Source organism: Vanellus vanellus (genome assembly GCF_965231255.1).
Source record: "Vanellus vanellus genome assembly, contig: HAP1_SCAFFOLD_70, whole genome shotgun sequence".
NCBI classification, from domain to species: Eukaryota; Metazoa; Chordata; class Aves; order Charadriiformes; family Charadriidae; genus Vanellus; species Vanellus vanellus.
This window is the reverse complement of record NW_028128467.1, coordinates 137391-159599: the sequence shown is the minus strand read 5'-3', so window position 1 is coordinate 159599 and position 22209 is coordinate 137391. Positions and strand designations below refer to the sequence as shown.

General features: G+C 52.4%; 1 protein-coding gene and 1 pseudogene across 2 annotated transcripts; both read left to right on the top strand.

Moving 5' to 3' along the window:
- Nucleotides 1–2957: 2957 nt before the first annotated feature.
- Nucleotides 2958–3893, top strand: LOC309684424 (olfactory receptor 14I1-like; the record flags this gene model as incomplete). The annotated part of the gene is made up of 1 exon (XM_082500343.1): nt 2958–3893. One exon carries the CDS (start codon nt 2958–2960, stop codon nt 3891–3893), a length of 936 nt encoding a protein of 311 aa, XP_082356469.1.
- Nucleotides 3894–18456: 14563 nt separating this feature from the next.
- Nucleotides 18457–19423, top strand: LOC309684423 (olfactory receptor 14C36-like; annotated as a pseudogene). The gene has a single exon. The product of its transcript is annotated as an olfactory receptor 14C36-like (transcript).
- The last annotated feature ends 2786 nt before the right edge of the window (nt 19424–22209 follow it).

Sequence of the window (22209 nt, the reverse complement as noted above, 5' to 3'; positions counted from 1 at the left end):
GCTCCCTCCTGGCCTCTGTCTCCATTACTCACAGGGCAGCTCAGAGAAGGAGCTCACTCCGATTTAGGGCAGCTGAGCTGAGGCAAGAGGAATCCTCCCTCTGGTGGGTCTGTGCGGTGCACTGGAGAAGCTGAATGTCCCTCCGGCCTCAGGAACACTGCTGAGAGCTGAGATGCCTCATTGACTTGGCTCAATCCCTGCCCTGCACCGGTGGGAATGATCCCCAGCCCGTCACTGCCTCCGTGCCCTGCCTGGCAATGGGGCAGGAATGGGGGTTTCCAGAGGGGAACACAGAAACCTCCTGTAGGTCCGCACAATCTGGCAGAGCAATTCCCACCACAGGAATCAGTCCGTCCAGGGTTCAGAAAGAGACAGTCAGTGACGACTTCATTGTGCTTCAAACTCTGCTCCCCAGGAGAGACCCCGCTGCCTTGGAGGAGCTGTCAGCCCTGGAGGCGCAGGGACACCTCGAGGGATTGGGGCAGTGTGGGGAGGAGGCAGAGAAAGACACAGCTGGTCCTCTGCTGCTGAGCTGGGCCGGGCTGCTGGGACGGAGGGAGCTCCTGGCAAGCGGGCAGCGCTGCAGAGAGACAGCTCAGCCCAGAAGCAGCTCCTCTGCACAGCGCAGCAGGGCTGAGGGCACTGCCTGCAGGCAGCGAGGGCAGAGCAGGGAGGCGGAGAGAGGTTAAAGGCAGTCTGGAGAGGGAGGATGCTGAGGGCGAGTGGGGGGAGAACTCTTCCCAAAGCAGAGCAGCTGCAGTAGCTGGATAGATCTCCAACAGCTGGCACCTCCCACAGCCCGTGGGATCTTTCAGGAGGACGCTCACAACTTCTCTGCTGTGGAAGAAGAGGACATTCTCTAGATTGGGGCTTCCCTGCTGCACCATCAGAGGCACAGGGCATGACAGCTGCCTTCTCCCAGGAATGGTCAAAGGGCTGTGAAGGTGGGTGTGCAGGCAGGGGTGGGCAGGGCTGTCCTTGCCAGCAGGGTCCCTGCACTCCGGGGACTGTGTGCAGGGCAGGGACTCTGCCGCCTGCCAGGGTCAGCTCTCCGCCTGCCCGGGGAGCTCCCATGGTGCTGTGGGGAGAAGCTGTGGGTGGAAGGAGCAACCCCTGGTGGGGAAGGGTCATTCTGTATTTTAGAGGGACATGTGTGGGTCAGGACTGTTTACACCTCCTGATCACCTCTGGGCATTCCTGAGGGCACATTTCATGTTTGAGTTCCCTGAACAGTAGAGGGTCTGTCTTTTGATGTTTCCCATCTTGGTTGGCTGGGTGGGCAGTGGCAGATGTACAATGGGACATTAAAAGAAAGGTCAAAGGAGGGATCCCTGTAGAGATAAGGAGCTTTCCGGAGTCCGTGTCTTCGGTTTCCAGCTCTGGGGGCTACAGACAGCACCAGCATCCCCTTTCCAGTCTCACCAGGGTCTGTGGCACCTGCCCTTTAGCCCCTGCACACACGCAGAGGCTGCAGGGCAGAGCTGGGCACACGGGGGCTGCCATGGGGTCTGTGAGCACTGGCAGAGAAGAGACGTGGGGGCAGGGAAAGAGCTGCTGGCAGGGAGAGCTCCAGGCAGTGGAGATGGGCAGGGAAGGAGGGAGACTGCTCCTGGAAGCCCTGCTGCAGGGGAGATAGGGGCACCTCCAGCTACCCCTGCAGTGCAGATGCCTTCCCTGAGCCACCCAGCACAGCCCTCAGCCCTCACGGCCATGGGCTCTGGGGTGGGAGTCAGCTCTGTGCCCGGCAGAGCAGCAGGAGAGGCGAAGGGCATCCCTCCTGCCACGTGCCCCATTGCTGCTGCCCAGTGGTGGGGCTGAGGGCACCTGCCCTGCATGATCAGTGTCTGGGCGGTGGTGTGCCCAGCAGGGTGAGGGTAATGCTGCCCTGAGTGCCCGGCTACCTCTCCCCGTGACTTTCCCAGTCAGACCCTCACGGCATTTCTCCTGGTTTGTCCACAAGTCTCCTTAAAGTTATCTTTTTATTGCTGTCAGCCTCCCTGGGGATGGGAATTTCAGCTGCAGAGTCCCACACTGATATTGTTCATCCACTCCTGCCGGTGTGTCCATGGGAACCAGTGTCAAAGTTTTCTTCTGACTTCTGGGGCTGTGGGCAGTGCAGGTTGTGTGGGTGGGGAAGGAGTCCATTTTCTCTCACTGAGATCCCATAAATTGGGTATGTCCTTTGGGTGTCCATGGAAGCTGTGAGCTGCCCTCCAGGATGCCAACCTGTCCCATAGCACCTTTGTGTTATCGCAAAGCCCCACAGAGAAACAGAGACTCTGTGGCTGAGGAAATGCTGTTGGGTGGGTGAAATGAGTCATGTGTGTCCTTGGCTAGAGGTGGGCTGCTGAGACCTTGAGAAAGGGTGAGACATTTCATAGTCTGAGATGGATCCTTCTGCTCTCAGCACTGTCTGATTGCATAATACAAGAGGGGAATCCCCCTCCATCTCATGACGGTGCAAGATGGAGGGACAAACCATCTCCCTTGACTCTGCTGTCTGCCCCAGGCAATCCTCATGTCTCACAGCACTCACTCCGTTGTCCTGGAGTGCAGCAGAAATGCTGAGGGTTTCTGACATCCCAGAACAATGCTCAGGGGAGGTGGGAGAGCTGTAAAATACCCAAAGCCTCTCCAACTGCCTTCTGCCATCCTGGTTCCTTAGCAGTGCATGTGCAGATGCTGACAAGCCCTTCTGCATTGTAGGTGGTTCCATCAGAACAGGTAGAACATCGGCACGGACCCCGGTCCTCACTCTTCCCAGGAACTCTTCCCTCCTCACAGCACAATCAGCAAGAGTAAACCAGAGCTCGAGTCAGGAAGCTGAGGAATGTCTCCTGGAAAAGGAAAAGGGCGTATTACAGGAGGGGCAAAGTCTATGGGAAATGGCTTTCATTTTCCTTAGGGAAATCTCTGGTAACAGACCTCTACCATGTCCCCCTGCCCAGAAGCAGCAAATGTCCAACAGCAGCTCCATCACCCACTTCATCCTCCTGGCATTCGCAGACACACGGGAGCTGCAGCTCTTGACCTTCGGGCTCTTCCTGGGCATCTACCTGGCTGCCCTCCTGGGAAACGGCCTCATCATCACCGCCATCGCCTGCGACAACCGCCTCCACACCCCCATGTACTTCTTCCTCATCAGCCTCTCTGTTCTTGACCTGGGCTCCATCTCCACCACTCTCCCCAAAGCCATGGCCAATTCCCTCTTGGACAGCAGGGCCATCTCCTATGCAGGATGTGCTGCTCAAGTCTTTCTGTTTGGCTTCTTCATTTCAGCAGAATTTTCTCTTCTCACCATCATGGCCTATGACCGCTACATTGCCATCTGCCATCCCCTGCACTACGGGACCCTTCTGGGCAGCAGAGCTTGTGTCCGCATGGCAGCAGCTGCCTGGGGCAGTGTTTTTCCTTATGCTGTGCTGCACACGGCCAATACATTTTCACTGCCCCTCTGCCAGGGCAATGCCCTGCACCAGTTCTTCTGTGAAATCCCCCACATCCTCAAGCTCTCCTGCTCACACTCCTACCTCAGGGAAGTTGGGCTTCTTGTGGTTAGTGCCTGTTTAGCCTTTGGGTGTTTTGTTTTCATTGTGGTGTCTTATGTGCAGATCTTGAGGGCTGTGCTGAGGGTCCCCTCTGAGCAGGGACGGCACAAAGCCTTTTCCACGTGCCTCCCTCACCTGGCTGTGGTCTCCCTCTTTATCAGCACTGGCATGTTTGCCTACATGAAGCCCCCCTCCATCTCCTCCCCATCCCTGGACCTGGTGGTATCATTTCTGTACTCGGTGGTGCCTCCAGCAGTGAACCCCCTCATCTACAGCATGCGGAACCAGGAGCTCAAGGATGCCCTATGGAAACAAGCCCAATGGACGCTGTTTCACCGAAAATAACCTGCTACCCCTTCTCTGCACATTGCCCAGAGTTTATCTTAGATCATGAGCCTAATTTTTCTCTTGTCATAATCCTGCTTATTGATATTTTTCTGGGTTTATACTGCTTGTTCTGAGGCTTGATCCTACTGTCTCTGACTCTTGCACAACACTGCGTCAGGTGTGGCTTGACAGATAACAGCTCTTAAATGAAACGGGATGTCTCAGGTAGAATAGCGAGAAAAGGGAAAAGCAGGGAAAAAAAAAAACCATGGGCTGAGATAAATATTGTTTAATAGAACAGTAACAGAAAATAAAAGCAGTAGCAGTAACAATAATAATAATAGTAGTAATAATAATAATAATAATAGTAATAATAATAATAATAAAGTATATCTAGAATAAAGTGATGCAAAACAAATTGCTGTCACCACACAATGATTATTTGCCCCGCCTGTCTGGAGAAGTAATCACCGATCCCTGCTCCCAAGCTGACTCACATTTACTTACTGAGCATGACGTCTATGGGATGGAATATTCCTTTGGCCAGCTTGTATTATCTGTGCCCCCCCACATTCTACGGGACGTTGAAAAAGTCCGTGACTTAATACAAGCGTCACTCAGCAACAGCTAAAACAATATGAGTTAGCAATGTTATTCTCATAGTCAATCCAAAACAGCAGCTACCAGGAAGAATATTAACTCTATCCCAGGCAAAACCAGGACAGCGTCCGCCCCTTATTCTATACCATCTACCTCATGCCCAAGTCTTACACTTTTCCATAAATCACCACCATTTTCCTGTCTTTCATATATGTATATATGCACACAGATATCATTCCCCTAGTCCATGGCCCATCCCACTGAAATGTCCCTTGAGTTCATTTAGTCCATGACTTTGGGCTCCATCTGTTGTAACTGTCTTTTCCGGCAGGAGACGTGGTGTGTGGTGTTGAATTGTTGAGTGCTGCATCTGGAGCTCACAGCTGGTGTAGGCGGCATGGCCCATGCCCATCATCTGTGGGTTGAAGATGTCGATCTCAAGACAATTCCCAGGTGCCAGTTGCTGCAGCCAATTCTGGTTCCATCACTTCTGCACTTTGCTCAGTTTCATCAAAGTTCATTCTTCATTAATTTAGGTCACTCTCACTGTAATGCCATAGATAGAGCATATAGCAACTGTAGTAGTGATGACATATAGTGGTAATTTAGCAATAAATATCATATAATTTGATTCATTGGCTGTTCTCACCAAAATCAAATCCCCTTGAGGAACACATCGGTCATCCCCATCCTCCCGCATCACCCACCAAGTGCACCCAGGGCCTTAAACAAAAGAAATCCCACAGATAGGTTTGCCTTTGCCTGTGTCAGGAATAACCCAAACTGTCTTCATGAACATATCTCCTTCCACAGTATGGAAAAGTTCTCACTGGGCAGGGACAGCTCGATATCAGATCCTCTAATGTTACCTTACCAGGTGGCCTTTGCTAAATGGGCATCCCAGCGTTTGAAGGTCTCACCCCCATGGCTCTCAGTGTAGTTTATAGCAGTCCGTTGGATCGTTTGATTTTCCCGGAGGCTGGTGTGTGGTAGGGGATGTGATACACCCGCCCAATGCCATGCTCTTTGGCCCAGGTTTCTATGAGGCTGTTTCGGAAATGAGTCCCACTGTCTGACTCAATTCTCTCTGGGGTGCCATGTTGCCATCAGACTTGCTTTTCAAGGCCCAGAACAGTATTCTGGGTGGTGGCAGGGGGCACGGGATATATTTCCAGCTATCCTGTGGTTGCTTGTGAGGACGTGGCACTTGCCTTGGCGGGTTTGAGGGAGTGTGATAGAACCAATCTGCCAGGCCTCCCCATATTGATATTTCAGCCATCATCCCCAATACCAAAGAGGCTTTCACTGCTTGGCTTGCCTAATTACAGTACATGTTTCACATTCGTGGATAACCTGTGCAATAGTGTCAGTTCCATGGTCATCCCCACCCCTGGATCACGAGTCGATTTCTACATCACATCTCATCCTTCATGGCCTTAGGCATCATGGGCCCACCGAGGTATGAATAATTCACCCTTCTGTTGCCAGCCAAGGTCCACCTGAGCCACTTCAATCTTAGCAGCCTGATCCTCCTGCTGATTGTTTTGACGTTGCTCAGTGGCCTGACCCTTGGGTACATGGCAAGCTACGTGATGTACTTTCACCACCAGATTCTCTATCCGGGCAGCAATGTCTTGCCACAGTTCAGCAGCCCAGATGGGTCTACCTCTGCACTGCCAGTTGCTCTGCTCCCACTGCTGTAACCACCCCCACAGACCATTTGCCACCACCCATGAATCAGTATAGAGGTAAAGCACCGGCCATTTTCCTCATTCGGCAATGTCCAAAGCCAGCTGGATGGCTGTCACCTCTGCAAACTGGCTCGATTCACCTTGTCCTTCAGTGGCTTCTGCAACTCCTCATGCAGGATTCCACACACGAGGAAACTTCCCAGCCTGGCACAGCCCTCTGACTGTTACCCACTGCTGCTCTGCCATGGGGGTGGTAATGAAATGGCAACACATCGCCCAAAGGTGATTAAAAGAAGATCCAGTCAATACTGGCAGGGTATCAGGGCATCCACTTTGTACCTTAGGTGGACCGGTCTGTACTGGAAGGGGATTAGGAGATCCTGTTTCTATTGGGACGTGGCACAGGCTTTACTCGGAGGGGCCCAAGTGACCCAGTTTGTACTTTGATATTTTTAGAACAATGCACAGAATCCTGACTGTATCTGTTAGTCATCTTGAACAATACAAATAGACTCACCATTTTGCATCACTTTTATTTTCAGTCCATTCAGTACATTTCAGAAAATGCTGTCCCTCTATTGAATAGTTTTGCTGCAAATACTATGGGTAGATATAAATTCCTAAGGACAAGAGTATGTTTTCTGATTTTCTTCTAATTAAGCGTAAATTATCTTTGTGAACTTCATATTCTTTCTCAAAATCTATATTTTGTGCTTAGTAGTAGTTCTCCTGTGGGAGCTGTTACAAAGGCACTTGAGCAGCAGTCGGTGCTTACATTTGGGGAGCTTTGTATCCTGGCCAAATAATACTAAAAAGTTGCAGGGGAATCATGAGGCTATTTTGCTCAGAGCAGCCACCAACAGGGTTTCGGTACAGTGTCTGGCGGACTCTGAGCTGTGGTGAAGGCTGAGGGCAGCTGTGGAATGTGGACCTGGGAGGACCAGGACCCCAGTGGCTGCGAGGGGGCTCCCAGCTGGTCCAGGGTCACCCCTGCACCTGTGATTTCACTTTGGGGCACATTCCAGAGCCACCAGACAGGCAGGGGTTGGGAGACGGTGTTGGAGGGAGGGCACGACAAAGCGCTGTGGCACCTCCGGGAGAAGCACCATCCACTGCTGCAGGCTGTGACATGGGCGATAGCTTGGCTCCCAGCGACACATCCTCACCCAGGGAGAGGAAGATGAGTGCTGTGCTTTGCACCGTCTTCAGTGAGCTTTGCCTGGAGGAGAAACTCTGCGATGTGGTTATCAGCGTGGGTGACATTGAGTTCAGTGGTCACAAGAACATCCTCTGTAGCTGCAGTTAATACTTCAGGTCAGTGCTTGGAACAAGAGGGGATGGGGACACACAGCATTTCCGAGGCTGTGTCACGCTGCCTTAGTGTCCCTCCAGTGCTTCCCTCAGCCCCAAAACTCTCCTCCAGCACATCCCCATAGTCCTGGTGCCTCCATGGACACCGGAATTCATCCCCAACCCAAGATCTCACAGCAGCACTGGAAGCGGTGTCTGACGAACCCCCCAATGTGGTGCAGGGCTGGAGTGTGGCCAGCCGGGCTTGTCTGCCGTGGGGCGGGAGGTGTTCCTTCCCCACACACTGCCATTCTCTGGTGGTCTTGTTGAAGCAAGGAGGGCACTGGCCCTGTGGCTCTCTGTGCACAGCTGGAGGCGGTGACTCCTTGTTAAAACAACCGGCTCATAACACATGAATTAATAAATTAATAAACCCCACAGCCTCCCAGTGTAGCTACTGCGTGTGCCGAAATTGGTGCCCAGAAAGGAGGCACAGGGGATAACAGGGTCCGGGTTTAATGCAGCAAAGATGATTTTTCCCCCAGCACTGCTTTGCTTTTTTCAGGGCTTTGTTTTCCACCCGCTGGAGCAATGGTGGGAAGGTCGTCTGTAAAATCCCCGGCACTTCACCTGAAATGATGTGGCTCATTATCGAGTACGCCTACACCGGCACAGTACCGGTCAAGGCCATCAACGTTGAACGTTTGCTGATAGCAGCCGACCAGTTCAACGTCATGGGCATCGTCAGACTGTGCTGCGAGTTCTTAAAGTCCCAGCTGTGCTTGGAGAACTGCGTCGGCATCTGGAGATTCACCGAGTATTACTACTGTTCTGACCTGCGGGAAGCAGCCCACGCGTTCATCCCCCTTCACTTGGAAAGGGTGACCAGGGTATCGAGAGTTTCTGGAGCTCTCTGTCAACGAGCTCCAGCGCGTCCTGCAGAAGGAGGATCTCAGTGGGAAAGAAGGGGCCATGTTCAAGGCCATTCTGCAATGGATGGCTCACGACCCGCAGAACAGGAGGCAGCAGGTTGCAGTCTTGCTGGGCGAGCAAGAGTGGAAGGGGGGACACAGGGGATGTATAAAAAAAAAAAAAAAAGAAAGTCTAGGGTATTCTGAGTTTAGAAAAAAATAAACTCAACATTGTTGACAGTTAAGACTTTGCTTGAAACTGTTGAAATCCTACCTAAGCAAGAGTATGAATGTCGCAAGGTCGGGCATTGGAATAGACTGCCCAGGGAGGTGGTTGAGTCACCATCCCTGGGTGTGTTTAAGAGATGTTTAGATGTGGTGTTGGGGGATATGGTGTAGGGGAGAACTTTGTAGAGTAGGGTAGATGGTTGGACTTGATGATCCCAAGGGTCTCTTCCAACCTAGACAATTCTATGATTCTATGATTCTATGAATTTGTAGTTCATATTCATTGTACAAACACATGACTCACCCAAATCCCATTGCTTGTTAGCACGTGCATGGTTTCTGAAGGCACACACACTGACACTGACTGTATGGAAATGATCAGGTATCTATTTTCTATGAGTGCCCAGGCCACAGTTGTGTGAGGCATTGCACAAACATCCAAAATCAATGCACCGCTGCAGCAAAGGCCAAGAGGTTCCTGGGCTGTGATAGGAAAAGTGTTGTCTTCAGCTGGAGGGATGTGATCCTTCTCTTCTCCTCAGCACTGGTGAGGCCACATCTGCAGTGCTGTGTCCAGTGCTCGGCTCCCCAGTGCAAGGAAGCTCTTGACCTCCTAAAGGACTTCCAGCAAAGTGCCCCAAAGCTGATTTAAGGGGTTGCAGCATCGTTCCTAGGAACGAAGGCTGAGAAATCAGCAGTGTTCCCAGAAACGTCTGCAAGCTTCAGCGTATCAACCAGCAGAGCTAGACCTCGTCATTCAAGGCAGGATTCCATGCACTAGGGCTGTGTCAGCAGCAGCTGTGGTGATTGAGAGAGCAAGAAATGGTCTCCTGGGGCACATCCTGATGCTGATGGTTCATTCTTGACTCCTTCGTCCTCCTCCGCAAAGTTCAACAGCAACTGTGTGTGTGCCGCGGTTGGGAAGTGCATTGGTTTATGGCAATAAACAGAGGTGGTTGTTGGCCTCTTTGGCTGAACTCTCTGTCCCTGCCCCAAGGTCCTCTCAGAGTCCCCAAGATGTCCCCTGCCTTGGCTGGCCCTGCAGCATGGTCAGCTGGGCACCCCAGGGCAAAGCCCGCTGCATCTGCCCCGGCTGGCTGCGGAGAGGAGGGGACAGCGGGGGTGACAGCCCAGGGGGTGACAGCCCAGGGGGTGACAGGAGGGTCAGCAGGAGGTGAGAGGCGTCGGGGGTGGCAGGATGGGCCCTGCGCTGTGGGGAGAGCCAGCACTGGCCCAGGGGCTGCCGGGAGGTGACGCCGGGTGATGAAGGCCCCAGGGGGGACAGGAGGGACACCAGAGACTTGGGGGGACAGGAGACCCATCGGGGACAGGTCACAGGACAGCAGGGACAGCAGCGGCCTGGGGCGGCGACAGGCCTTTTGTCACAATGCGTGTGAGGTGGGGGGGGCGGGGGTGGCGTGCCGTGTCCCCGTGGCCATAGTGACCGGTCAGGCCTGGCAGCGCTGCGTGCCAGAGAGGGAGCAGAGGCCACGCTGGGCTCAGCCAGGTAAAACGATGAGGAAATGTGGGAGGATATCTTATAAGAACAAACTTGCCAGATGTCTTTGAAAGCTGGTGGAGAGCGCTGAAAGGGACAGAAACAGAACGGAAGGGCAATTTGAGGAAAAAGTGGTTTGGGCGACTTAATGTTGTCTTCAACTTGTTTTACTCCACTGCATCGGAGAACTGGTTTTGTGGCAGTTGCAGAAACTGCTCACCAGCAACATTTTGGATCAAGAGTGTATCTGTGAGGTATAATCTACGCAGGCCCTTGAAAGCCATCTTGCACAGGAGTTTTCTCCCTATCTAAATGACAATTTGGAATCTCTTTTTAACGTGACTTCTTTTCTACACCAAAGAAATTGTCATTCAGGTGCTACTGAGCATCATTTCATCATTCATTTCTAACTGTATTTTTTTCCCTGGTACTACGAGTTAACCATATCAGGGCAGTACTGAAGTTTTACGGTAGAACATTTATGGTGAATATATGTAAGCAATGTTCTTAGAGAAGTCTTAAATTCTTTTAAATCTAGTCAAAGGTGCCTGATTCTCAGAGATCATAACGGTTTTGTATTACCCAGTATGATATTTCAGTTTGGTAATCTGCCGTCTTGATAAATTTGAATGTGATTAAAGACTTGGGGATGGGACTTCTCAGAAACAGAAAGACCTGGAACGTGTTTTCATTCCTTAAACATTAAATTCCCCCCAACCCCGCCCCTCCCGCCGGTCGTTCTGTGACACTCTTACAACAATCTTTTCTTTAAAATGGGTACTCGTGGGTGTTTTCCTCTTCCTTTTTCATGTATTAAAAGTTAAAGAGAATAATATGTACGCTGCAGTAACTGTAACTTTGGGCTCTGCTGGGTGGAAGAGGAGACCAGGGCGTTCCTTCAGAGTGGGTGTCTGCACTGCAGGGGATGGCAGGGAGGGTGCCCAAGTCCTCTCTCCCAGGGTGTTTGTGGGAGCAGGTCCCTCCGACTCCCTGCCCACGTCTCTGCTGCCTGGAGCTGTCCCTGCCGGGAGCTGTTTCTCTGTCCCAACATCTCCTCCCTGCCAGTGCTCACTGACCCCATCCCTCCCGCTGTGTGCTCAGCTCTGCCCTGCAGATCCCTCCTGGCAGCAGGGCACTGCCCAGGGACATCTCTGCGTGCCAAGAGGATAAGAAGAGGCTCAGACAAACGCTAACCAGAACTGAGGTCTCCGTGCCTGCTCCAGAGTGGAGAAAAAAAAATTCCTATCTCCCAATGTCAGGGATGTCACAGTCAGGGGTGAGAAGGTAGAGTTGAGGCTCCTGAAAGAAGGGAACAAGGCCAAGAGCAGAAGTTCAGGAGAGCAGGCTTTGGCCTTCTGAGGGACCTGATCAGAAGAATCCCATGGGATATGGCCCTGCGGAGAAGAGGGGGGCAGAGAGCTCTTTGATAGTCAAGAATCAACTCTTGCAGCTCCAGAACAGTCCACCCCATCATACAGGAATTCTGTCAAAGCTGGCAGGAGCCTGGCATGGGTGAGAAAGGAGGTCCTGACTAAAATGAAGCATGAAGGGGCAGCCCAGAGAAGGTGGACGCTGACTGGCTTCTGGCCTCAATGATTCTTTGACTCTGTGCTGGAGAGAGCTATTGTGTGAGCGTGTGCTTGTCTGTGCCTGGGGGGGATCAGGGGGACGAGGGGATCCCGGGGCCAGGTTCTGGATAGATGGAAGGTGTCAGACCAGCTCTTGGAAGGATCCGTTTTTGCTGTGTGTCTATATGGGTAGATATCTTACACTAACATAATACAGCACACAAAGAGCCCACCCTTGTTTCCCTCTCTCCACTGACTGTGGTTTTGATTGCCCTAGAAACCTCTTCATGCATCCGTGATGAGGATGCATTTGGGGGGGGGGGGAGGGCAGGGAGGCTGGGTGAGTAGAGGGATGAGGCTGACTCTGACAGGGGCCATGAAGCAGCTGCCCGGAGGTGACAGCAAGGACTTTACAAGGAAGAAACTTATCTCTGTTGACGTCATTGTTTTTAGGAAGGCAAAGCTCGCCTTGAGCCAATGGTTGCAAGGAAGGTCAAGAGCAGAAAGAAGGCTTAGGGGGACGTCCTTGCAGCCTGTCAGAACCTAGGAGGAGGTCATAAAATATGGAGATAGGCTCTCCACCTCTGGTGCATATTAGGAGGATGAAAGACAAGTGTTGGGTGAAAGAGGGGATGTTCAACCTGGAGATAAGGAGAAGGTTTTCCGCCAGTGTCAGGGCTCGCCCTGAGCCAGGTGGCCATGAGCCCTGCCTGCCCTTCTGTCTGCCATGGTTGGTCAGGTTGCTGTAACAGAGGTGCCCCCAGGATCAGAACCCAGGTGGGCCTCTTCCACCTGCCTCACCCCCTCCCCTCCCCAAGGACGGAATTCCTCTTGGGTGGGGTCTCTGATGCGCTGGATGACCTCAGCCTGCCAACCAGCCTCCTGAGGGCCAACCAGGCTGCTGCTGTGGAAGTGCCCTCAGAATCATCACCATGCCAGCCATCTCCCCTTGGCCTGCCACTCCCCTTTCCCTCTGACCCTATCTTGGCTCTGCTGGGAAGAGCGGTTTTGTGATAAACCTCTTGTCCCCAAATTGCTGGGGCCAGCTGCTGGCCAGTCATGCTACTACAACAGTAGTGGCCTCACAATCAAATCAGAACTTGTCTCACCTTTGCCTATCTCTCCCCATCCACTCCCTTGACTCCTCATCTCTGCTGGACCCCACCTTCAACATCCAAACCCCGTTACTGGCTTTTCCCTCTCCTCTGCCCCACGGGTTGACAGAGACAGGGTGGCACATCTTATGTTTAAGCTTTGCAGTGCTCATGCATAGTTATTGTGATAAAGTCAGTGCTGAGATCAGACTCTACGGTGTGGAGCAGTTAAAACTGCAGAATGGCAGTGGTGGCAACTATGTTGGTTTCGAAAGGGGGAGGGGCTTCTGTCCGTTTTAGAAAAGGGAAATTTGCTTTCCCTTACGTTGCAGGTTGACCTGATGGGTCTTTTCACATTAATCCCTTTCATTGCCCTGCTTGGAAGATGACATTTTCCCACCTTGGGTCAAGACGATGGGCTCTCTCACAGCTACTCCAAGTGTCTTACTCTGGAGTTATTCAGCCTGAGTTTGCCATACATGAAGAGTGTTTGTGCATGCTCATGTGTCCGCTAATAAGAGGGCCAAGTTTCTCCTATTCCCAATGGCCACTTCCGATGTGTGAGAATCTGCTGGCAAGCATTCCAGGATCCCTGGTGCCAGCCCACAAGAACCTGGGCCTTCCCAGTAGACCCTATGGATCTTGTCCAAGACATACTCTTGAATTCCCAGACTGATGGGAGTACGCTGCATTGGTTGTGACTTCTGTTCATGACTATATGTTACTCTGCTGGAAGCTGAGCTGCTGTTCCAGCTTACTGTAGCTCATTTTCTAAAACCTTTAGTTCTGTTTCTAAATCTTGTGCTTGTCCAACTTCTAAGTCCAGCTGTTTAATTTGTAACCAGGGTCTATGCCTGTTTACCCTGAGATCTTCCTCTCAAACTTTGATTAAGATGATTGTCTTTATTTTGGGAAATTCCTCCTCCTTCAATTTATGGGTGTCTTTTTTTCACATTCTTTACCTCGTCATCCATTTCTCTCAGGAGATCCTGTGAATCATACATGGCACACCACAGGGTTCCAATGGCACCGGCTTCCTTTTTCACTTTGCAATGACTAACGTAAACTTGACAGGCTGGAGAAGTGGGATCTGCTACTTTAAGACAGTGGGATCTCCTAGGGCATTGCCCTGGTTCAATCACCTGCTTATTGAGTTTGTAACATCCTTTTCCTCCTTAACATATATTTTAGCTCAAGCTGCGTGGTCTGTTTTATGCTGTGCACTTCCCATACAGCCTTTACACAGGCAAACACTAACAGGAATTTTGCTGCTCCAAGCGACTCAGTAGAAAAGAGTTTTAAATGTGTTTTCCGTAAGCTCCAATTCCAGATTGACTTTCCTTCAGAGGTCCATTGGTTTTGAGAACTCAGAAAGCCACACCAAAGATGCAGTGTGGGTCATTTCAGTCACCACCATCACCCACAAACCTTCCACTTTGACTGCAGGGCTTGCCTCTCCGTTTACAGACCAGGCAATGAAGTTGGGATGAGGCTGTTCATTAGGAGAGCTTCCCAGACAAAATGCTGTTTGAGCCCAGCCAAGGATGTGTTGGGGACAATTCCTCGAGGCAGCCAACCAAATATTAAATGAGCACAGAGCTATTTGTGGCTGGAATTCTGTGTGCAGGAGCAAGGACTGCCTTTAGTCCAACAGTGCAGTTCCTTCACTCTTGTCGTGGTTTGGGCCGGCCTGGCCACTGCGACAAACGACAGATGCTCTCCCTCACCTCTCTTTCCAAGGAGAGGAGGGAGAGAGAGAAAGGACTTGTCAGTTTAGATAAGTTAGTCAGTTTGGGGTCACCTGTCCTCTCTGATCCTATCCGAAGGTGCGACCCCTCTACACTTTTCGGCTTCCGACCCTCCAACGGGGCATATAACAAAGTGAGCTGCCCTTGGTTGTTATAGCAAAAAGTCTAAACAAGAGCCTCTCTGCATACCATGCCTTGGCATAAATTATAGATAATCAGGTTTTGTCACTCTGAGAGCCAACAGCTTACGGACAATATGCATTAAATTTGAGAGAGTTCAGTTAGTTCGAGGAGGCTTGGCTGCAAAGTCAAATTACTGAACACAAAATGGGTTCAGTTTCACCTCAAACCAGCACAGGTGGGCTGTTCTTTTGGGAGGGTATTAGGAGAATAAAAGAGAAGCACTCGGGATTTCAGGGAATGGAAAGAGAAGCAAAGGATGCTGTTGGCCTTCTTTGCCCCTGGCTCCTGTTTGGCCTAATGAAACTGAAGGACCACGAGAGCCTTTCCTGCAAAGCTGCCACCCAGCCACACCGCCCCTGCCCTCTGTCATTGCACGGGGTTAGTGCACCTCAAGGGCAGGACTTCAGAGTTCTCTTTATCGGACATCATGATATTACTTTTGGCCCATCCCTCTGACCTGTCTATGTCCTTTGGCATGGCAGTTCTTCCCGCCAGGGTAATGTCTGCAAATCCTATGAAAAAGAACACTTGCATCTTCTCCAGGTCCTTAAAAACATGTTAAACAGGGCAGGTGGCAGGACAGACCCTCGCAGGAGCTTTCAAGCTAGATGCCTCAATGCAGAGTACCACACATTGACCACAGACCTCTGAGCCGAAACAGCCGTCTGGTTAGTTACCCATCTCCTTATGCACCCATGCAAGCGATGACATCCTAATTCGGGCACAAGCATATTGTGGGGGAAGATGCTGAAAACTTTGCTGACTTCCAACTTAAAAGACCAGCACTGCTCTCCCTGCGCTGAGCAATCCTGTTCTTCCATCACAGGAAGCAGAGAACGGTGGGACACAAGCTGCCCTGGGTAAATCCAGGGTTTCAGACACCCACAAATGGGTTCTGAGCGGACACACTCTGGGGCACAACTTCCCCTGTTTATCCGCTGGCCATTTTTTTAAAAGAGCATGCCATATTTGGATGCTGCCAATCATCAGGGAGTTCCCTCCATCAACCTCCATGGCCTTTCAATGGTTACGGAGTGTCATTGGACATGCTGGGACATTGGCTTACCCTGTCATCTCCCTCAGCTGCCACCCCTCCTGTCCCATAGACTGGTAAGGATTGTCTTAGTTAAGGTGACTTGGGAACAATCCACTGCTGGTGGCGTTCCTCCAGATTCCTGCCCCGAGTCTCAGAGCCCTGGGAGACCTTGCTGGGGCAGAATGAGGCAAAGAGGATGTAGAGAATCTCCCATATAGCTCCACCCGCTCTCTGAAACTCAGCAGTGGCCACACAGTGGCTTTGTTTCTCCTCAAACTCTTCCTGAAGGAGTAAACACTCATTCTGGTGCCCTTGAATTGCCTTTGGGGGTTAGATTGAATTATGAGCTGGACTATAGCAGAGCTTGGAGGAGGCTGTCCTTGAAGATCAGGTGGACTGAGCTCTGCCACCATGTCACAGCTCTGTCTGCCACAGGAACGGCTCCAGCTTGTCCTTTCTGTGCCCCTGGCTGAGATCATTGCTGCACGTTTGGGCTGAAGCCCCCCAGCTGTGGCACCAGTCAAGCGGTGACTTGCCATAAGGAATCCTGGTACCAAGAGTCCAAGACCCAGTGTGTGCTACTGATAGGACAAGAAGAGGGGGTACTCATGGCCAGCTCTTCTTCTGCTGAGAGAAATACCACTGCTGGAAGTAAGTGTCTCTGCGCAGCTGAGGGAGGGAACATCAGAGATTGCAACAGTTTTTTTCACAGGCGGTTCCCCTGGAGCCCCAGGGACACCTCCAGGGAGCCCAGAGGGGACAGAGAGAGTGCCACCGTGGGCTGGTCCTCTGCTGCTGAGCTGGGCTGGGCTGCTGGGCCGGAGGGAGCTCCTGGCAAGCGGGCAGCGCTGCAGAGAGACAGCTCTGCCCAGGAGCAGCTCCTCTGCCCAGCGCAGCAGGGCTGAGGGCACTGCCTGCAGGTAGCGAGGGCAGAGCAGGGAGGCAGAGAGAGGTTAAGGGCAGTCTGGAGAGGGAGGATGCTGAGGGCTCACTGTGGGGGAGAAATCTTTATAGCCCTTGACATGGTAAGTCTCTGGGTTAGGGCAATTGTAGCTGCAGTTCCTGGAAAGATGTCCAAAAGCTGCTCCTCCCATGGTCTATGGGATCTTTCAGGAGGACTCCGACACTTCCTCTAGTGTAGAGGTGAAGAATGTGCTCCAGAGCAGGGATACCCTGCTGTGCCTCCAGAGGGACAGGGCACGATGGCTGCCTTCTCCTTAGGACCACTGCCATGTGTGAAGGTGGGTGTGCAGGCAGGGGTGGGCAGGGCTGTCCTTGCCAGCAGGGTCCCTGCACTCCGGGGCAGGGACTCTGCCGCCTGCCAGGGTCAGCTCTCCCCCTCCCACGGAGGTGCTGTGGGGAGAAGGTGTGTGTGGAAGGATCAACTCCTTGCATGGCAGGGTCCTGGTGTTGCCGAGAGAGAACTGCGTGGGTCAGGGCTGCTCACAGCTGAAGGGCAGTGGCAGAGGAAACTTTTCAAGAAGAACCTCAAGACAGGGGCTACCTGAAAGCGAAGGAGTTTGTGCTTTCAGTCTTCTGCTTTTTTTTTTTTTTTTTGTGTGGGGAGTGAGACGTGGAGATTTGTCTCCCCGTTCTTCAGAAGGCACAGAGCCTCCTTTTTCACTTAGAGGTGAATAAATCAGGGAGTAAGAAAAATCCATATGCTACAGCTTACAGAGAGCACCCAGCATCACCTTTCCAGCCTTATCAGCGTTGGTCAGATGTTCCTGTCAGAGCCTGCACCCACAGAAATGCTCCTGGGCAGTGTTCTGCTGCCAGGAGGTGTCTGCGGGACAGAGCTGAGCACACAGCGTCTGTGATGGGTTCTGTGTGCACTGCTGGGGAGGAGACGCGCTGCCAGAGAAAGAGCTCCCAGCAGGGACAGCTCCAGGCAGCAGAGCCCTGGGCTGGGAAAGAGAGGGAGCAGCTCCCATGTGCCTTGGGAGGGTGATTCGGGCACCTCCTGCCATCTCCTGTAATGAGGGCGCCTTCTACTGGTCTCCTCTCTCGCCCAGCAGAGCTTCTGACATCAAGGCTGTGGGGTTTCTGGCTGAGGTGCCTCCTCAGCAGCCACACACCAAGGAGGAGAAACTCCTTAGTTCTATGGGTCTCTGTCTTCTCTCAGCAGGAGCATTTCTCCACCTTCCCCTCCTGTCCATGCTGCTCTTGTTCTTACATCCATACTCTCTAGTAAGAGGGGGTTCAGGTGTGGCTCACACGCCAACACTGCCATGCAGCTGTGTCCGTGGGACCAAAGTCCTTCAAACCACCCAAACCTGTGGGGCTGTGGAAAATGCAGTGTGGAGCTGGGGGGTGAGCTGGCTCTGCTGAGATCACTGCACTTTGAGCACTTGTGGGAGTTTCCCTGGCATTCTCCTGCTGGAAAATGCTGACCAGCTTGTCTTCATGACACAGGGATTACCGATGAGGCAAACGGCGACTTTCAGAAGCTGCCCCACCTTTCCCAGATGCCCACTGCTGTCGAGCAGGGGTGACTGCTCCGGAGACCATGGGCAGAAGCCTCCTCCTCATGTCGTGTTTGGCCAGCACAAAGCAGAGCTCAGAACTTGGGGTAGTCAAAAGGAAGTCCTAAAAGTAAGGAGGAAGGCAATGTGTGTTTGGGAAGGACAGGGGAGAATGGGACACACGGAATGAGAAGAGATTTGCTCAGAGCAGTCCTAACTTCTGAGTGTGCTTTCCTGCTTTGGCAGAACCTCATGAGCAAAGGGTTCAGATGTCCAACAGCAGCTCCATCACCCACTTCCTCCTCCTGCCGTTCGCAGACACACGGGAGCTCCAGGTCTTGACCTTCTGGCTCTTCCTGGGCATCTACCTGGCTGCCCTCCTGGGAAACGGCCTCATCATCACCACCATCGCCTGCGACCACCGCCTCCACATCCCCATGTACTTCTTCCTCCTCAACCTCTCTGTTCTGGACCTGGGCTCCATTTCCACAACTCTCCCCAAAGCCATGGCCAATTCCCTCTGGAACACCAGGGCCATCTCCTATGCAGGATGTGCTGCTCAGGTCTTTTTGTTCGGCTTCTTCATGTCAGCAGAGTTTTCTCACCATCATGTCCTACGACCGCTACGTTGCCATCTGCCAACCCCTGCACTACGGGACCCTCCTGGGCAGCAGAGCTTGTGTCCGCATGGCAGCAGCTGCCTGGGGCAGTGGGTTCCTCAATTCTCTCCTGCACACGGCCAATACATTTTCACTGCCCCTCTGCCAGGGCAATGCCCTGCACCAGTTCTTCTGTGAAATCCCCCACATCCTCAAGCTCTCCTGCTCTCATTCAGACTACCTCAGGGAAGCTGGGCTTCTGGTAGTTAGCATCTTACTAGGATTCATTTGTTTTGCTTTTATTCTTTTTTCGTATGTGAAGATCTTGAGGGCTGTGCTGAGGATGCCCTCTGAGCAGGGACGGCACAAAGCCTTTTCCACGTGCCTCCCTCACCTGGCTGTGGTCTCCCTCTTTGTCAGCACTGCCATATTTGCCTATCTGAAGCCCCCATCTGTCTCCTCCCCATCCCTGAACCTGTTGGTGTCATTTCTGTACTCAGTGGTGCCTCCAGTAGTGAACCCTCTCATCTACAGCATGAGGAACCAGGAGCTCAAGGATGCCCTAAGTAAATGGATCACTGGTTTCTTTTCAGAAGCAGAAATGAACTGCCCATCTTGTTCTGCATATCACTCATAATGTAACTCATTACAGGCCCAGACTCTCTTTGGTAGAGTTTTTCCTTTTGTGTCTTTGGTGTTTGGATTTCATGGTTGTATGAATGCTGTCAACAAAAGAACAGAGCCATCCTTTATCCTTTTTCGATGTCAGCATCTGCCTGTCTTGTGTGAGGCAGAGACTTTCTGTAAATAAGGAGCTGCTCTCTCTGTGTGTTTAAACAAAATAAAGGGCCCTGCACTGACTTGTTTGTCTGAGACCCATTCTCCAAGATGTTCTCTATAGCTGCAGGGGCCTCATCTGTGTGCTGAGGTGGAGGGGGCAGGAGCCATCTGAGCTGGGTCTGCCTCCCAGCCTGACCAGCATGGCCCTGGGCACCACAGCCCCCGGCTCTGCAGAGCCGCACCACCAGCTCGGGGGCTGTGGGACGCCTGGGGAGGGGGTGCAGGAACGGCTGGCCAGGCCAGCACGGATGAGCTCTCTCGGGAAAAGGCTGTGAGGGGAGATGGTCTGTGGCGGGAGAAGAGCAGGGCACCGAGTGTGTGCAGGGCAGCCGTTGCAAGAGGAACCCTTACCTGCGGTGGGGCAGCTCGGGGCAGGCTGCCCTGTCCGTGGGGCCAAAGTACCTTCCTGAGGGTGCCCTGGGCCAATTCTCTCATGCCATCCTGGGAGGACATTTGGCAGCTGGGGCTGCAAGCTGCCTGGGGTGGAGGTCTCCTCAGCATGCCGGCTGGGTGGACAGCCTCACTGGCCTGCACATCCTGCTGTGGGACCAGTCCCAATGGGGCTGCTCCGCTGGTCTGTGCTGGGGAGAGGGAGGAGATAGCCAGGTTCAGGGAGTGTCTGGGCTGGTGGGGATGGGAAGTGCCCCAGAGAGGACAACCCCAGGGAAGAGCTGAAGTGTGGGAGTGTGCAGGGTGGGGACACACAGCAGTGTCCTGGCACAGCCGGGCTCCTGCGAGAGACATGATGGACCAGACGAGCAGGGTCTGGGCTGTGCCTGTGCCCACTGGACACCCAGGCGAGGTTGCCCCAGGGCCATCATCACAGAATCCCAGTATCACAGAAACTCCTATATTGGAGAAGACCTGTAAGATCACATAGTCCAATCATTAAAACCTGTCAAACCTGATCTCCTTCTATGACAAAGTGACCCACTTAGTGGTGGAGGGAAAAGCTGTGGATGTTATCTACCTGGATTTTTGCAAGGCTTTTGACACCGTTTCCCATAGCATTCTCCTGGAGAAACTGGCTGCTCATGGCCTGGACAGGTATACTCTTCGTTGGGTAAAAAACTGGCTGGATGGCCGTGTCCAGAGAGTGGTGGTAAATGGAATTAAATCCAGTTGGTGTCCAGTGACAAGTGGTGTCCCCCAGGGATCTGTTCTCTCTCAGGCTGGGGCCTGTTCTCTTTAATATCTTTATCAATGATCTGGATGAGGGGATCGAATGCACCTTCAGTAAGTTCGCAGACGACACTAAGCTAGATGGGCGTGTTGATCTGCTTGAGGGTAGATTGGCTCTGCAGAGGGATCTGGACAGGCTGGACAGATGGGCTGAGGCCAATGGTATGAGGTTCAACAAGGCCAAGTGTCGGGTCCTGCACTTGGGTCACAACAGCCCCATGCAGCGCTACAGACTGGGGGCGGAGTGGCTCGAAAGCTGCCTGGCAGAAAAGGACCTGGGGGTGTTGGTGGACAGCCGGCTGAGCATGAGCCAGCAGTGTGCCCAGGCAACCAAGAAGGCCAACACCATCCTGGCCTGCATCAGGAATAGTGTGGTGAGCCGGACTAGGGAAGTCATCATCCCCCTGTACTCGGCACTGGTGAGGCCTCACCTCGAGTACTGTGTTCAGTTTTGGGCCCCTCACTACAAGAAGGACATTGAGGTGTTGGAGCGTGTCCAGAGAAGGGCTACAAAGCTGGTGAAGGGTCTGGAGGACAAACCTTATGAGGAACGACTGAGGGATCTGGGGTTGTTTGGCCTGGAGAAGAGGAGGCTGAGGGGAGACCTTATCACCCTCTACAACTACCTGAAAGGAGGTTTTAGAGAGATGGGAGCTGACCTCTTCTCCCTAGTGACAAGTGATAGGACCAGAGGAAATGGGTTCAAGTTATGTCAGAGCAGGTTTAGATTGGATATTAGGAAGCATTTTTTCACTGAAAGGGTTATTAAACATTGGAATAGGCTGCCCAGAGAGGTGGTGGATTCACCATCCCTGGAGGTGTTTAAGAAAAGGTGCTTAGGGACATGGTTTAGAAGTGGTGGTGTTTTTATCAGGGTAGGTTAACGGTTGGACTTGATGATCTTAAAGGTCCCTTCCAACCTCACTAATTCTATGATTCTATGATTCTATGATTACCCTAACACAGACAAGCCCATCACTAAACCATGTCCCTCAGCACTATATCTACACAACCCTTAAACACCTCCAGGGATGAGGACTCCACCACCGCCCTGAGTAACGCATTCCAATGCCTGATGACCCTTTCAATAAAGAAATTATTCCTAATATCCAGTTGAAACTTCCCTTGGTGCAAATTGAACCATTTCCTCTTGTTCTAACACCTGTTACCTGACAGAACAGGTGGACCCCCACCTCTCTGCAACCTCCTTTCAGATCGTTTTAGAGAGCGATAAGGTCTCCCCTCAACCACCTTTTCTCCAGGCTAAACAACCCCACTTCCCTCAGCCGCTCCTCATAAGACATGTGCTCCAGACCCCTCACCGGTTTCGATGCCCTTCTCCGGACACGCTCCAGTGCCTCAATGTCCTCCTTGTGGTGAGGGCCCAAAAACTGAACACAG